This window comes from Vigna radiata, unplaced genomic scaffold, assembly GCF_000741045.1.
Source record: "Vigna radiata var. radiata cultivar VC1973A unplaced genomic scaffold, Vradiata_ver6 scaffold_228, whole genome shotgun sequence".
Classification (NCBI taxonomy): domain Eukaryota; kingdom Viridiplantae; phylum Streptophyta; class Magnoliopsida; order Fabales; family Fabaceae; genus Vigna; species Vigna radiata.
Genome location: NW_014543255.1, coordinates 519,675 through 535,560, shown reverse-complemented (window position 1 = coordinate 535,560; position 15,886 = coordinate 519,675). Strand labels below are relative to the sequence as shown.

The window sequence follows — 15,886 nt, the reverse complement described above, 5'->3', positions numbered from 1 at the left end:
ATTTATCATACTATATATAATATCAATTAAAATATATTACTAATAAAATTAAAATATATAAAATAAATTATAAAAATACTTTATTAATGTTATAATAAATATAGCTCAAATATTTTTTCTAATTTAATACATCAAAAGTACGGGTGTACATAGTTAAATTAAAATACCACTACAGTTAATCCATATTTTTTTTTTTAAATTTGTTTTTAGTCTTTTTTTGGCCGATTTTGGATTTAGTTCATTTTCAAACCATGATATAATTAGTCTCTCAATTTTAAAAAACTCTGAATTTAATCTTTTTTTTTATTAATTTTTTTTTAATTTTATAAAATTGAAAAACTAAATTTTACCAAACTTTAAAAATGACTAACACTAAAATCGTAGTACAATCATATTTAACCTTACTTTTTTAAACTTAAAAAAACAATAATACAGAGTTTAGAGTTTAGGTTTATATCTGCTCTCCCAATAATCACAGCTTCATAGCCTTTCTCCCTTACATCCCCTTCATCCCACTCACTCGCTGCTGCTGCTGTTGAAGGTTACCGCTGTTGAAGACTGCTACCGAGGTTACCGCCGTCGAAGGTTCGCTGCCGTCGAAGGTTCGCCGCCGTCAAAGGCTCGCAGTCGTCGAAGGCTCGCCACTATCGAAGGCTTTGCCGTACTCTGACGTCGCCGAACTGTGTAGGTTCTACCACCATCGTCGAAGATTATGAGAACACTTCTCCTTTAACTGGAAAAGAGAAGAACCCTAAGGTAAGAATGTTTTTTCCTGTGTTGTCCAAACATTTTTGAAATGTATTCTTAGTTGTTCAAACATTTTGTTAGACATCTGGTAACGATTGCTTGTACGTGGAGAGAGCATCTGGGGTTCTTCCATCATCAGTGGCCAAGGTACTTTATTATTCCAACAAGGGTTTTAAATTATCATCTGGGATTCTTCCTTCATCGTTAAAAACTGCACCATGCTTTGCCAGTAGTTGTCCTGTTTATTGTGTATGAAGATTATTGTGTAGCTAGAAAAGTTAAACCAACTGGAAGCCTCATATTCCTCTTGTTACATTTCGCTGTAGAGAGTATGAAAAGATTTCCCAAAATAGTTATTTGGATAAAACTGAGATAAAATTGTTTGCTCTCATTCCATTCCATGATTCGTCATGCGAGAAAGTGATTTAGCAGGAAGCGTTATTTTCCCTGTTGTTTTGTCCTAAGGATTCTAATCCTTTGCTCAAATAGCAATCCATGGCACGATGATCCTTAATTTCTGTCTCTTATTGGCTCACAGTTTTTAAGTCTTTAAATCAATCATTTTGTTCAGTTGGTGGCGAATGCTGTTATATGGCCTTAGAGGGCTTACAAGACTTAGAATATAGTCTTCATCTTCTAAGCTAGTTTTTTTAGGTTTAAGCTAGATGTTAAACTCAAAATCTAAGATACATGAAGTGGACAGGTGTAGGGAAGCCAGCACGCAATGCACTGATACAGAGAACATTTATCCTGAGAAAATGGTTTGTAATTATAAGCACCCTCAGATAGCAAGACGAAAAAAGCTTCCAGATCCTGTTGAGAAAGAGAAGGGTGTTAGTCTTTGGTCAATGATCAAGGACAACGTGGGAAAAGATCTCACGAGAGTTTGTCTCCCGGTATACTTTAATGAGCCTATATCATCCTTGCAAAAATGTTGTGAGGACTTGGAGTACTCTTATCTACTGGATCTAGCTCACGAGTACGGAAAGTCAGTAAGATATACATCTTGCTCTTGTTTTTGCCACTCACCGGTGTTGAAGTGTTTGCAATATAAATTTAAAACTAGTTTGAATAAAGGACATGATGATTTTATTAGAACTTCTCTTTCCAACTCTATCCGTGAATGTTTTTGTGTTGTTTCCATGTCTTGAGATATGCAGATTAAGTAGCCTTACTGCACTCCTTTAGCTTCTTTGTTTTTATGTTTATAGTTCTAATCATTCACTTTGGGTCACACAGAAGAGGGGGAAATCATAACTTGATAGTAGTAAATTAATCATACCTTACAATTTCTGTGAATTTGTTTGATCACAAATAAATATTTTTTCTCAGTTGCCTCTTAACAAAGTAGTGAATCTACCCTTTATATTATTTTTTTCCCTAAGCTCGGGAATGAGTTAATTTATGAGTACCTCTGTTCTAAGGATTGGCTAGGAGCAATATTTAGTGAATTTTTGTCTTTCTCGTTGGAGAATGCTTGGTTGAGCTCGAATAGAGTGAGCAGGTAGATAATATGAAAAACCACTTTATACTTACCTGTTCGACCAAATCATTAGAAAGTGGAAAATAATCTCTACATTTGTTTTCTCTTCGGTGAAATTTCTACCCATACCGTATTTCCAAGTGAGGACCCATATCTTGAAACCCATACTTACACAACCATTCTACAAGTACTTATGTAGCAAATATATTGTTATATAATAATAGTAATAATTTATCAAATTTAATATTTTATTATTAAAATTGATTGTTTTTTGATTGTTTTGAGATGTGAATTTCAAAATGTCATTTTTCTTCTTAAGTTTTCTCTTTTTATTGATAAGAGTGTAAGCAAAAGACTCCCAATTTACATCTTTTTGTGCAGAATCCACTGTATGTTTGGTAACATGTCTGTTACCCTTGGATCTGGATCCTGCAGAAGCTATTATCTTCTGCGTCTTTTGTTAAACTCGATTTTGAAAAGAGAAATACCTGCGTTGCTAATCCAGTGCAGAGCGTGCACTCAATGATGATATGATTCAAGTTGAAATCATAAATTTGACAGTGGAATAACCATGCTATGATAATTTAATTTCTAGGAACTTGTTTGTCACAAATGAGTGTTTTGTGGTAGGGAAAAATAATAACGATACCATGTTTCAAATGTTGTATTTCCCTCTACAATTAGCAGTCAGCAGTGAACCTAAATATTTAAACTTGATGTCAGTTAAGGCTGCTTAATGTTTCCCTCTAAAACTAGCAATCAGCAGTGAGCCTAAATATTTTGCTTCTTCACCCAACTACCCTGTTGCCATCTTAATTGCAGAGCAACCAGTTGTGACACAAGGCCCTGGTATCGTCCCTCTGTAGGTATATTCTGTGGTTCTCTCAGTTCGTGCCACCTTAAGGGAAGCAATTGGCTTATGTGCTTCTTTTTTCCTTGAACTAAGTACTTGTCTGTGCTATGACGTGCCTTGTTAGATTCCTTTTTCCCCTGATACGTTCTATAAGGCAGTGGATGCCACATCTTGTAGCAATGATACTTGACTACTTTCTTTTCATGCTGGCATCATCTCTGCTTCTCATTTATAACTTGTATTCATTATTTTCCTTTTATCAAAACATATTGCAGATCACATTCAATTTTTGTTAAAATGGGGGATAATCTGAATTAGTTTTTGTCCTCCGTTCTGTGTCTTGAAATTGAATTTAGTTTATGAATTTTTATTCTGAATCTGGATTTCTTTTTATCTGTCTTTGCCTTGTTTACAGGGAGAGAAACTTTTGGAAAGCATTGGTGGCATATTCTCCAGAATTTGAAAACCAATAATAATGGTGCAATAACTTGCTCTGTTGTTTCTGAAGGTTAGTATATTCTCTCCATTCTCACCATTTTAATTTTGATTAATTTGGGTTGTATGACACAATTGTTCTACATGGTAAGTGCTTCTCATTAGAGATAATCTGGAGAGAAGAAAGGGCAACCAGTTAGAGCAAAGAGAGAAGTTGGATTTAACTACTTGAGGGAAATTGAAATCACAATCCAATGTGGCTTTAGTAATACCTCATTGTCTATTTTTCATCAAATCTGTAATGTTGCTGTTTCTTCTATGTATGATTGTTTGCTCTACATGATGACTCTATTTGAGACTGCAATTAATGCATTGTATTATGATTTTTTTTTTGAACTAATTTTGAAATGCCGTTTTTTATGTCTGTATATGTTAGTCAGGTTTTCTTTGCAGAGATGGCTACCTATGAAGTAGTAATATATTTTTAAGTTTTTAAGATGATTGTTTGGATTTGAGATGAAATATCAGATTATTTAAACATGCTTAATATCTTATATTTAGAGTTCATATTTACTATATTTAGAGAAAACATTACTAATATCTCTATCTATATGCTTAATGGCTTTCTTTTCTTAATAGTATTTTTAAGAGTTTATACTAATATACTAATATTTATAAACTCTGACTTTGTTTTCATAGTTTATCACAACACTTTCAGATCTTGATATTGTTGATTTTATTACTGCCACTGCTGATTATGATTTTAATGCTTCTGGTTCTGATTCTTAATGTTCATTCTGAACTCAATAATGTGGCAGCTGTTGTTGCTGATTTTTCAAGTGCTGATTTTGCAATTGTTGATGCTGATATTCATACACCTCTCATTCAACACATTCATAAACCTTCACTAGATGAGGTGTTGCTGCTGCAACAGAATTGGAGAGAAAGTCATTGTTTTATAGATTAGTTTAGTTTCCTGCCTTTTAGTTTAGCTCGGCCTAGATTTAGACAGATTGTTTTTGCTGGTTTTTATATGTTTCATACTTAGTACTACTTTATAGATGTTAGGATTCAAGTTTCATTTCAGTTTCAGTGCTATTCTTCTTTTTTTATTATTTTTCTGTTTTTAGCAGAAAAATGTTTAGTTCATTGTTTAGTTCAAATGTGGAGTGTTCTGTTGTTTTTAGCATACTGTTTTAGTTTGTTGCTTATACTGTTTTAGTTTACCTATTTTCTGTTTTCAGTCTAGTTGCTGCCAGGGTTTAGTATTACTGTTGATGTTTTCTGTACTAGTTTACTGAATTGTATTAGTGTAACTGAACTAAAAAATAGTTCAGTTTAATTTCTTTGAACTATTTTTTAGTTCAATTCAGTTCACTTGAACTATTTTATAGTTAACTGCAATTATTTATAGTACACTGCACTGAACTGCATTTTGCCCACCCCTAATTATTTCTCGTTTGGTTGCTTTGGTGTATCAGTTGCTGCCACCATGCCTTCAGTGCATCGGGGAAACTTCCCCAATCGTCAAACACAATTCTCTGCTCGGTATTCTTTAGACCCTGTTAGGGTTTCAGAATCACTTCAGAGCAATAAAGTAAATGCAAACTTCTCAATTTGTGATTCAATATTTTTAATATGTTCCTATGCAGGAGGCAGAAGATAATGCAACAGAAGAAGTCCCTTCCGATTGCTTCAGGTATTTATCTATTGCCTTAATCTTTTAGGTGTTAATACTTTCAATTTCAACTTGTGGCAATGTGTAATAATTAGAATAATTACAGAATGAGAGTAATAGTGTTGACATTGTTTATATTTGTTGTAGTTGAGAAAAGATTGGTTGAAGAGGTTCGGAAGAACGATGTGTTGATTATTGTTGGTGAAACTGGAAGTGGAAAGACTACTCGTAGGTTACATTTATCCCTGTCGAGTGCTTATCAGTGTTTAATCTAGGTTTTCAGGATAAATATGTTTTTAGGATAGTGGATTTCACAATGTTATGTTGTTCTGTGTAGAGATTCCACAGTTTCTGTTTGATGCTGGATTTTGCCGCGATGGAAGGGTTATTGGGATAACACAACCTAGACGTGTAGCTGCTGTCACTGTGGCAAAAAGAGTTGCTGAGGAGTGTGGTGTTGAGTTGGGTCAGAAGGTTGGGTATTCTGTTAGATTTGATGACGCTACTTCTGCCTCAACAAGGATCAAGTACATGACAGACGGTTTACTTTTGAGGTACTCATTTTGAATAGCATGAATTACTCTTTTTCCTTTTCTGTAAAGTTTAGCCTTATAAGACTTGACCAATCAAAACAGAGTCTTTTGATTTTTCTTCTTCCTGGTATACAAAATAGAAGATATTATACTTAGGTGAAAATTTCCCTTTTTTTCTTTTTACCTGTGTAAAGTTGGTGGGATCCCAGGATTTGTGATTACCATCCCCCTCTTACTGAGGTGGGATTGTGGAATTAAAACGGTTATATGTTTGGAGCTGCTAAAAAAGGTTTTGAATTAAAGTATTTTGTTTCCCATGATTTTATGAGAATAGCAGTGTTGATATGCATTCTATTGTGCTTACAGGGAAGCATTGTTAGATCCATATCTTTCTAAGTATTCTGTTATAATTGTTGACGAGGCACATGAGAGGACTGTTCACACTGATGTCTTGATGGGCTTGCTAAAGAACGTACAACTAGCCCGGTCAAGTTCTGCCAGTGATGGTCAAGGCCTTATTTTTGGAAAAGAGAATTCGAAGAAAGTTATGATGTCAGAGAAAGAAAATGATCAGAGTGGCCGTTTTCATAAGATGCCCCGCCATGAGAAGTATGCTCCGTTGAAGTTAATCATCATGTCTGCAAGTCTTGATGCCCGGGCTTTCTCTGAATACTTTGGTGGTGCGAAAGCTGTTCACATCCAAGGGAGACAGTTTCCTGTTGATATATTTTATACTCGCACTGCAGAGACAGATTATTTGGATGCTTCCTTGATAACAATATTCCAGGTTTTTGGTTTATTTAGTCCATGTATTTCAATGTGATTTAAATTTTATTTTATTGTTAGATAGAGATTTTTGGATTCCAAACAATGCATTAGTCTTGGTGCATTGGTTCTGTGTATGCAATTTTTATTTATTAACAGTTTTAATATATCATGGTCATCCTGTTTTATTCTTTCTTTTTTATGGTATTTGTGGTGCATGCTTAACGTTGTCATGATGAATGGAAAATAAAGTTCATGTAATTGCTGCTTAAACTTAAATTCATATATGTCTTTACTTTATAGATTCATTTAGAGGAGGGTCCTGGTGATATACTAGTATTTCTGACTGGGCAAGAAGAGATTGAATCTGTTGAAAGGCTTATCAATGAGAAACTCCCACAGTTACCTCAAGAAAATCAGAAGCTTCTAATTGTACCTATATTTGCCGCCCTTCCATCTGAGCAGCAGATGCGCGTCTTTGCACCAGCTCCATCTGGGTTTCGCAAGGTACACTAGCCATGCGTTTGTTCTAATTAATATATGCTGATGGTAGAATTAAATAAAATGGGGAAATTTTTTTGATTACTTATTTCTAAAACTATTTTATTTCTTTTGATTACTTATTTCTAAAACTATTGTATTTTTTTTGAAGCAGTTGCATTTCCTGTTGAAACACTTTCATTTTCTCTGATTATGTTGACAAATTTAAAGTAAATGCTGGTTATTATTTTGAGTTCCAGTAGGTTTAGGACATGCGCACATGATTTCAGATTGCATTTTTAAATATGCAACTTTCATGGAAGTTGTCTTGCAAACACATGGCTTGTGTATTTATCATCTAATTCATAATTGATTAGCATAAGCAAGCAAACAACACTATGCACTCTGAACATGATCCAGCTCCTGTGTTTCCCGTTTATGCAGTAATGTCATCTTCTTGCAACATTGTCATTTACTGCTTCTCTTATTTTCACCACAATACCACTTTTACTAGCAGTCACACTTACCGTGAAGCAATTAGGGGTACACCAACAATATGCATTACTGAACCCATCACCTTACAATTGCAGCCACTGCAACTACTATCATCTTAGTCATCACCTCTACTACCGCTGCTGATGCTTTATTTCTCTCAACTAACACTGTTACTGCTGTATAAAATAAGTCAATTGCCTTGCTATAATTCCTACAGATAATACATTGAAGAGTTTGTAATTTTGAACTTGAGCACCACCTATGTAATGCAAACTTATAGAGTTAGAATAAACTCTTGAGATTTATATCTTATCAGGTTATTACCTTTTTTAGCTCCATTATACTTATCTCTTTGTTGTCTTTGAAGGTGATATTGGCAACTAATATCGCTGAGACATCAGTAACAATTCCCGGAATCAAATATGTAATTGATCCTGGATTTGTTAAAGCACGTTCCTATGACCCTGGAAAAGGCATGGAATCCTTGATTATAGTGCCTACATCCAAGTCCCAGGCTCTACAAAGAAGGTGGTGCTAGATTATGTTTGAGTCTGTTTAATGCTTAATTGTGACTTGTAAATAATGGTTGAATTAATTGGTATTGCATGACAAGGACTTTTTAAATGTGAATCTACCATCAATTTTTCTAATATTTATTATTTATTTTAAATTAGTATGCTTGCATGTGCTTAACTGCTTTAAATTTTGTTTATCGGTTAAAGTGGAAGATAATAAACCTTTCAATATATCTTATAGGAAAAGAATAAACCTGTGAATATAAAGTATCATTTTTCCCTTTCATTAAATATTTTAATTTGTGAATATTTTTATTTTATAAAATAGTTCATTCTTGAATTATGACTTATTTTATGTTTTTCCCCATTAAATCTTGTTTTGGTTGTTTTGAAATCATTGGTATGTTTTCATAGTTAGTTTCAGCTAAAATTATCTTCGTGAATTTAATATATATTTGATGAATTTTACTTGAAGAGTAGTACAAATTGATTACTCACATTGCCTTTTTGGGTATTAGTGGGCGTGCAGGGCGTGAAGGACCTGGAAAATGCTTCCGTCTATATCCTGAGAAAGAATTTGAGAAACTTGAGGACTCAACAATGCCAGAGATTAAGCGGTGCAACCTTTCTAATGTTATTTTGCAGCTTAAGGCTCTGGGTGTTGATGACATACTAGGGTTTGATTTTATTGAGAAACCTTCAAGGTAGGAGAACCTTCCAGAATTTTGGCTGTCAGTTTCCCTATATTTGCATGTTTGGATATTTATGTGATTCCATGTTTTTAGTTGATAAATTCTCTTTATCTTGAAAAATTAAGTTATTAAAGGAGTAGCTAGATATTATTCATATACCAAAATGATATGAAGGTATGACATTTAAACCAAAAGTTAATAAAATGTTACGTATATTATTGCCTCTACTTTGGGAATATATTCATCCACTAAATAAGTAATGCAGAGTAATCCAGGGACCACATCTACAAGAACCCATTACATGGACCATGATCAACAGAACCATATGTCTAGATAGTTTTTAGTTTTAAGCATTCTTATTTGTTAATTGAAGTATTTATTTTGTTTATATAGTGTGGCAGCCATCATGCTATCCACTATCTTGCTATAGCAGTTTTGGGATCTTGCTGCATCAAATTGATAATTTTACTCCATGTATTTGTTTTCACTTATGATGTCCATTTTGCATCTAACAATTGTACTGACCGACCACTTCTTTCTGACCAGATGTAATATAATACTGTATAAGGGATTTAGTGATCTACTGTCTTGCATTGGTCATTATTCATTAGTGAGTTGAAATGCTTTTGATGATGTCACATACATTGTTCTCCAGAAATAACGTAGCATTTTTTGGGGACCTTTGTAGCTATAATTTTTAAAAGTATTTTGACGTGGCAAAATGTTACTCAAAGCTTGTGCTTATCACTTGTTGGAACAGGGCAGCTATTACAAAATCATTGGAGGAGCTATTTTTGTTGGGTGCCCTAACAGATAAATGTCTACTATCTGAGCCTGTAGGACATCAAATGGCTCGACTGCCCTTGGATCCCATTTATTCCAAAGCTCTTATTTTAGCTAGTGAGTTTAACTGCTTGGAGGAGATGTTGATAACTGTAGCTCTGCTGTCTGTGGAATCCATATTTTATAGTCCTCGTGACAAGTTAGAAGAGGTTTGAGGACTGAACTCCAACTGTATTCCTATTATATTCTATTTTGATGTTATGATGAAACATAACATAAAGATGGTCAGTGATTATATATATAGTACTAGTGTATCTCTCTATTGACTATTTAACAAAATATTTATCAATATCATATTTTACTGGTTTCTCTCATATTTTACCAGGCAAGAACTGCAACTAAATGCTTCTCAAGTCCAGAGGGAGACCACATCACTTTGATTAATGTGTATCGAGCATCTAATGATTTCTTGGAGAAGAGATCAATGGAGATGGGTATAGCAAAGACGGAAAAGGTTTTTAGAAAATGGTGCAAAGAAAATTATGTTAATAGCCGGTCTCTTAGACATGCTCGTGACATTCACAAGTAATTTTATCATGTTAAGCTAAATATCAAGATTTCATGACATTTTTTTCTAATGTAATGTAGTCCAGACATTTATGCTTTCACATTTGCAAATTACATTTTTTTTTTCAGGCAGATTAAGGGACATGTTGAACAAATGGGTCTTAATCTTTCTTCTTGTGGAGATGATATGCTTCAATTCCGCAGATGCCTAGCTGCTTCATTTTTCCTCAATGCAGCTGTAAAGCAGCCAGAGGGGACATACAGGTATCTAATTCAAGTTAGAAATTCTTGGCTGTCCTGTCTGTGTGGCATGCTTTCAATTCCCTCTTGTAATTAGGTCAAACTCTGGTCTTTTAAGTTTGAAATTGTTTTTTGGAATTTTGACTGTAACTGGAATCCTTAACTGCATATGTAATTTATTTTGCTATTAGGGTCTCTTATTGCTTAGTTGTACGGCAGGGCTTTGGCAAGTGGTCAGGTGGTGCAGATCCACCCTTCTTCTGTATTATTCCGGAAAAAACCAGAGTGTGTGATATTCAACGAATTGGTCCAAACTAATAACAAGTATGTCCGAAATTTAACAAGAGTTGATTACCTATGGTTAACCGAGTTGGCTCCCCAATATTATGCCATGCAGAATTAAATTCTTGGTGGTTCCACTAAACAGGTGATTCACATTACCAATACTTTGATGCTTTTTAGTTTGGGTCTGATTTTGTTTTGGTAGTTTAAATATTTTTATAATATGCAAAAGTGGTGGTTTAAATCCACAATTCTATGTAATTCCTCGTACTGTCTTCATTATTGGGGCTGGCCCCTATGCAATTTGGGATTTGAAGCACTGCATACATTTTTATTGTCTTCCACAAATCTGTCTTAACCTATATTTCACCATAATTGTTACACACTTGAGAGTGAAAACATGAGAAAGAAGGCAGATTGGTTCATCCTCAGCTGAGTCATGTATTTATATGCAAGAGTCCTTAAATCAAAGATACAAAGATATGTGTTAGAATAGTTACTCTATTTATCATCATTATATTGTGTTTAGGGTTATTCTATTTATCATTATTATATATGTCTAGGGTTATCCTATTTATCATATACTTTTGTATCAGTTTATTCTTATAAATAGAAGATTATGAGAGGGACTAATTAAGTCCTCTAGAATTATTTTACAATTTCAATCTCATGTATATGAAAACACTATACCTAGGTGATAGATAGGTACCACAAAAGCAATTTGTAGCTTTCCCCGAGATAGATAGAAGATAAGTTAACCTATTTTAAAAAGTTAAACTATTCTAACACTTCCCCTCAACCTTGAACACATAAATTGTATGTACCAAGGTTAAAACATATAAATTGAATGAGGTCATCTCAAGGATTTAGTAAAAATATCTTAAAATTGATCACAAACAAATTCTGTGCAAGTGTCCTTGGACAACAATTTATCTTCTACAAAATGACAATCAATTTCTATCTACTTGGTTCTCATGAAATATTGGAAACAATGCGAATAACTGTCTGGTTATCGGAATGCATTCTCATTTACTGAATTTCACAAAATTTCAGTTAGTGGAGGATTTTTTTCATCAACACAATTTCATTACCCTATATTCAGCTTTAGCACTAGATTAAAAAGCTACATTCTAATTCTTTCTTTCTTGAGAAATAATATTTCCTCCAATGAAAAACAGTCTAGTAGTGGAATACCTACCTGTAGGAGACCCTCCCAATTAGCATAACAATACCTTGACATCTGATCTTCACATAACAATCTTTGTTCTAGAGCCTTTTTGTGGTATCTGAGGATGCAAATCACAACATTCTAATAATCAAGTCAAAGAGTTTGCATAAATTGACTAACCACTTCAATTGTTAATAATTAGTCATGTCTAGTAACAATGAGATAAATAAGTTTTCCAACAAGTTGTCTTCATCTTTTGAGAAAGGTTCACTTCACAAGGTCTAATTTTTTATTTGGATCAATTGGATTATCTACAACCAATCATACCTTTTTCTTCTAGGATATCTAAGACATATTTTCTTTGAGAAATTACAATACCTTTCATTGATTGAGCTATTTCCCTACTGAAAGAGTATTTAAGACATGCAAGATCTTTGGTTCAAAATTAATTTCATAAATGCTTCTTTAGCTAAGAAATTTTAGTTGCATCATTCGTAGAAACTATTTAAGACATCCAAGATTGCATAAATGCTTCTTCAGTTGAGAAATTTTAGTTGCTTCATTTTTGTAATGACCATGTCATCAACATATACAATTAAGTACAACATTTACTAAGAGAGGTATGATAATAAACTAAATGATCCACTTCATTATGTTTTAGCCTAACAATTTGTATTTTGAGTATAAGTTTGCCAAACCAAACATGCAAAGAATGTGAGACTGTTGGAAGTCCCACATGAACTAGAAATAAAGCCAATTTAGAGTATATAAATGAGTGCAAACCTCACCTTACAAGTCGATTTTTTTGGGTTGAGTTAGGCTTAAAGTCTACTTCTTAACATGGTATCAGAGTCAGGTCAGAACCTATCCTAACGATATTTGTTGTTTGTTGGGCATATTGTTTCATCCGCTATCGGGCCGTTATCGGACCATCCATTAATGTCTAGTCTCACGCTCGAGATGTATATACTTCGGCGTGAGGGGGGTGTGCTAGAAGTCCCACCTCGACTAGATATACGGCTAATTTAGAGTATATAAGTGGGTGCAAACCTCATCTTACAAGCTGGTTTTGTGGGGTTGAGTTAGGCTTAAAGTCCACTTCTTAACAGAGACCATAAAGAGACTAACAATTTACAATTGTATGAGATGAGATTGACATTATTTACAAACTCCCCCTAGTAGCAAAACCAAGAGGTTACCCTATGTAGATATCCTCCTCTAGATCTCCATGCAAAAAAACATTTTTTATATTTGACTGATGGGAGGCCAACGATGGATAGCATCCATGACAAATAAGAGTTGGATAGTGGTAGATTTTTCTATGTGAGTAAAAGTATCATCATAATTGAAATAGCATAATTGTGTATATGCTATTTCTTTAAGTTGGTCAATTACCATTTGGCCCAACTTTACCCGGTGCCACTACACTGTGACAATAACATAATCCAGTACATCATGACAAAACTAAATACATTGAGATTTACAGACATTTCATCAAAGATAATCTTGACAGAGGCTTTGTGATTACAACTCATGTTCCTACAAAACTTCAAATAGTAGATATTTTTACAAAAGGGTTTCTTCCGGTAGATTTCAAGATTTTGTAAGCAAGTTGGGAATGATTGATATTCATTTACCAACTTGAGGGAGAGTGTTGTAATTAGAGAAGATATCTTTAAAATCTTCCTAATTAGAGAAAATAGTTATATAATCTTCTATTTTATTTTGTTTACCTAGTTTCCCTATTTCTCTTTTTAGGAGAATTAGATTGTTACACATAGAGGATATGATAATGTATTTTTTATGATTTCAGAATATAATAAAATAAGTCCTATTTTCTACTGGTAGAAAGAAAAATATCTGCATCGATAAAACAACATATTGGTACTTGAATACACTAGTTCATTTGGAGTTCTTCAAGCTCTAATAGATTAAACAAAATTACTTTTTAAGGAGAATCTTATTCCATATTATAGGAAATTTTTGTTTATTCAATATCAAACCATTCATAATCTTGAGGCAGCCCTTCAATTATGACAAAAGCATTATATTTTAAGAAAATCACCATTGAACTATCATCAAGAGTCATGGATTGAAGTACACTGCAAAGTTGATGTGCCCTTCCACTTTTTTTGTTTATGAAACTAGTAATGCTCTTTATCCCAAACTTGTAAGAACAGATACAAACACGAGCATGAGAAAGAAAGGATCTTGTTAGAGTGGACTGTAACCATGAACAACATTTGATCTTGTTCCCAAGAAATGTATGTTGAATTAATGTTGCTGCTTTCCTGATCTATTTCACTGAGAAACCGAAAAGCAAGAGAAATCTTTACAAAGATAGCAGAGGAAACAAAAAGGATAATTTGCTGTCTGGTAAAGAGATGTGTCTGCAAGCAAGGGCAAAGTGTGGGTTGTTACAGGTGGAGGCTAGAGGAGTATTATTTTCTGAAGCAATGGATCACTAAGCTCTTGATACCATATAAGAGTTCAGGAGAGAGAGAGAGAGGGGGGGAAAAGAAAAGAGAATTTGTATTGATGATAATTTGCTTATAGAATATAACAAGGGTTCTCTTTACATAGAGAAATAAAAGAAACAAATTTGTAAAATAACAGTCGGTAAAATTCCGATAACAAATTGTAACAAACTCAATACAACTCTATCAAAACCAATGGACACATCATGGACAAAATACACACAACAAAAGGCAAAAGGATCAATTATATTTGCAGCAAGCAGGGCACATTATATGCTTAACTTTTAGGGGTAGTGCTTTAATTATTTATACCTATATATAAAGAGGATTCCCTCTTTTATGTACACATTTCACATTCCAAGTTAACACCTATTTTGAAATTTTTTGAATCAAATTGTCATAGGTTTTATTTTCTTTTCTATTTTGTTTTTTCATCATATTTGTAGTTTCTACTGTTATTTCCATTCTCTTTTTCTTAAAACTTAAAATAGCAGAGGTGACAACACCTGTGTTTCTGCTAGTAGAAATAAGGATTATATTCTATATAATAAAGAATACCTAATATATATCTTTATTATTTAGAGGATGTGAAATCTCTTCTATTAATTTTATTGATTCCTTTTCCTCGATATGAATAAAGCATTGGTGTTGTCTCCGAAACACGACGTTTCCGTTCAATGTCTCTAGTTCCTGTAGTTCAGCAGTGGAGATTTGTGAGTTATGCCTTGTAATCTTCTTAAAAAGTTTTGGAAGTGTCCAACTGCTGAAGTCGGCTAGCGAGCTGAAGATGTATTTTGTTATTTTGATTTAGTTAGTTATCTACATAAGCTATCTTTTTCAGCCCCATTTGTATATTAGGGTTCCTTTAAACTAACTATTATACGAGAAGTTTGTAATCTTTAGGGTGTTTATTGTAATTCTCTAAGTGAATCTTTCACATCCATTTTCTGTTGATTGCAAATTTTGTAGTTATCTGATAGGCTCATCTAGTATAAAGAGAATTCCTTTTACAATTTGTTTGTGTTCTTTCTTGTTCATTTTCAGTTGTTTGTTTCTTTGTTCTTTTTTGGTACTGTGATCACTTCACATTTTGGTGGAAAACCAAAAGCAAAGGTGGCCTGACATCACTGTGATAACTAGAATTGAGTTTGGCTAGAAGCATCAAATCCAGTGCTTTCCACAGAAAATGACAATGGTCGGTGAGTGCACAATGGGTTCTCTATTTCTCTACGAGACAAACTAGAGACCAGATGCTCGCTGGAGAAAAATGAATGTGTCAGTTGCTGTTGGTAGACGGCATCAAGTTACAGTTTTTTAACTGGAGAATGATAATATGGCAAATAATGCTTGAGAGATTGATTCATCTCTTAGCTGACTCTTTATTTATGATTCCTTACATCAAAGATTCAAAAAGAAGATAAGACTACACCTAGGTGACAAATAGGTATCCCAAAAACATTTTAGCTTTCCTAAGGATAGACAGAAGATAAGTTAACCTATTCTTATATGTTAAACTATTTTAAAATATACCATAAACATTTTTGCCTGATGCAAAATAAAAAAAATTGCCTAGTATGAAATAGTAAAAGAGATGAGGGGAAATCTCCCTTATGTGTCTGTGTATACACATAGGGTAATGTATTTATAATAATAAGAGTGTGGGCTAAGCCCAAATACAAATGAACATGTAAAT

The 15,886-nt window shown here is 33.6% G+C and overlaps 1 protein-coding gene across 6 annotated transcripts in view; it reads left to right on the top strand.

Moving 5' to 3' along the window:
* The first annotated feature begins 464 nt into the window (after positions 1–464).
* LOC106753411 (pre-mRNA-splicing factor ATP-dependent RNA helicase DEAH10) overlaps positions 465–15,886 on the top strand; it is a 22,265-nt gene continuing 6,843 nt past the window's right edge. For 3 of the 6 annotated variants that reach the window (XM_022777513.1, XM_014635213.2, XM_022777514.1), the window contains exons 1-15: positions 466–756; positions 829–894; positions 3,499–3,591; positions 5,000–5,066; positions 5,171–5,217; positions 5,344–5,424; positions 5,534–5,750; positions 6,096–6,516; positions 6,798–7,001; positions 7,837–7,997; positions 8,503–8,688; positions 9,437–9,668; positions 9,845–10,044; positions 10,156–10,290; positions 10,486–10,693. In XM_022777513.1, coding sequence (XP_022633234.1) covers positions 5,011–5,066; positions 5,171–5,217; positions 5,344–5,424; positions 5,534–5,750; positions 6,096–6,516; positions 6,798–7,001; positions 7,837–7,997; positions 8,503–8,688; positions 9,437–9,668; positions 9,845–10,044; positions 10,156–10,290; positions 10,486–10,669 — 2,124 coding nt within the window. In that variant the 5' untranslated portion in view covers positions 466–756; positions 829–894; positions 3,499–3,591; positions 5,000–5,010 and the 3' untranslated portion in view covers positions 10,670–10,693. Of the gene's footprint in view, positions 757–828; positions 895–3,498; positions 3,592–4,336; positions 4,466–4,999; positions 5,067–5,170; positions 5,218–5,343; positions 5,425–5,533; positions 5,751–6,095; positions 6,517–6,797; positions 7,002–7,836; positions 7,998–8,502; positions 8,689–9,436; positions 9,669–9,844; positions 10,045–10,155; positions 10,291–10,457; positions 10,694–14,833; positions 15,724–15,886 lie in introns of those variants that run through there. The other 3 variants (XM_014635214.2, XM_014635215.2, XR_002666780.1) reach the window with 3 other exon arrangements.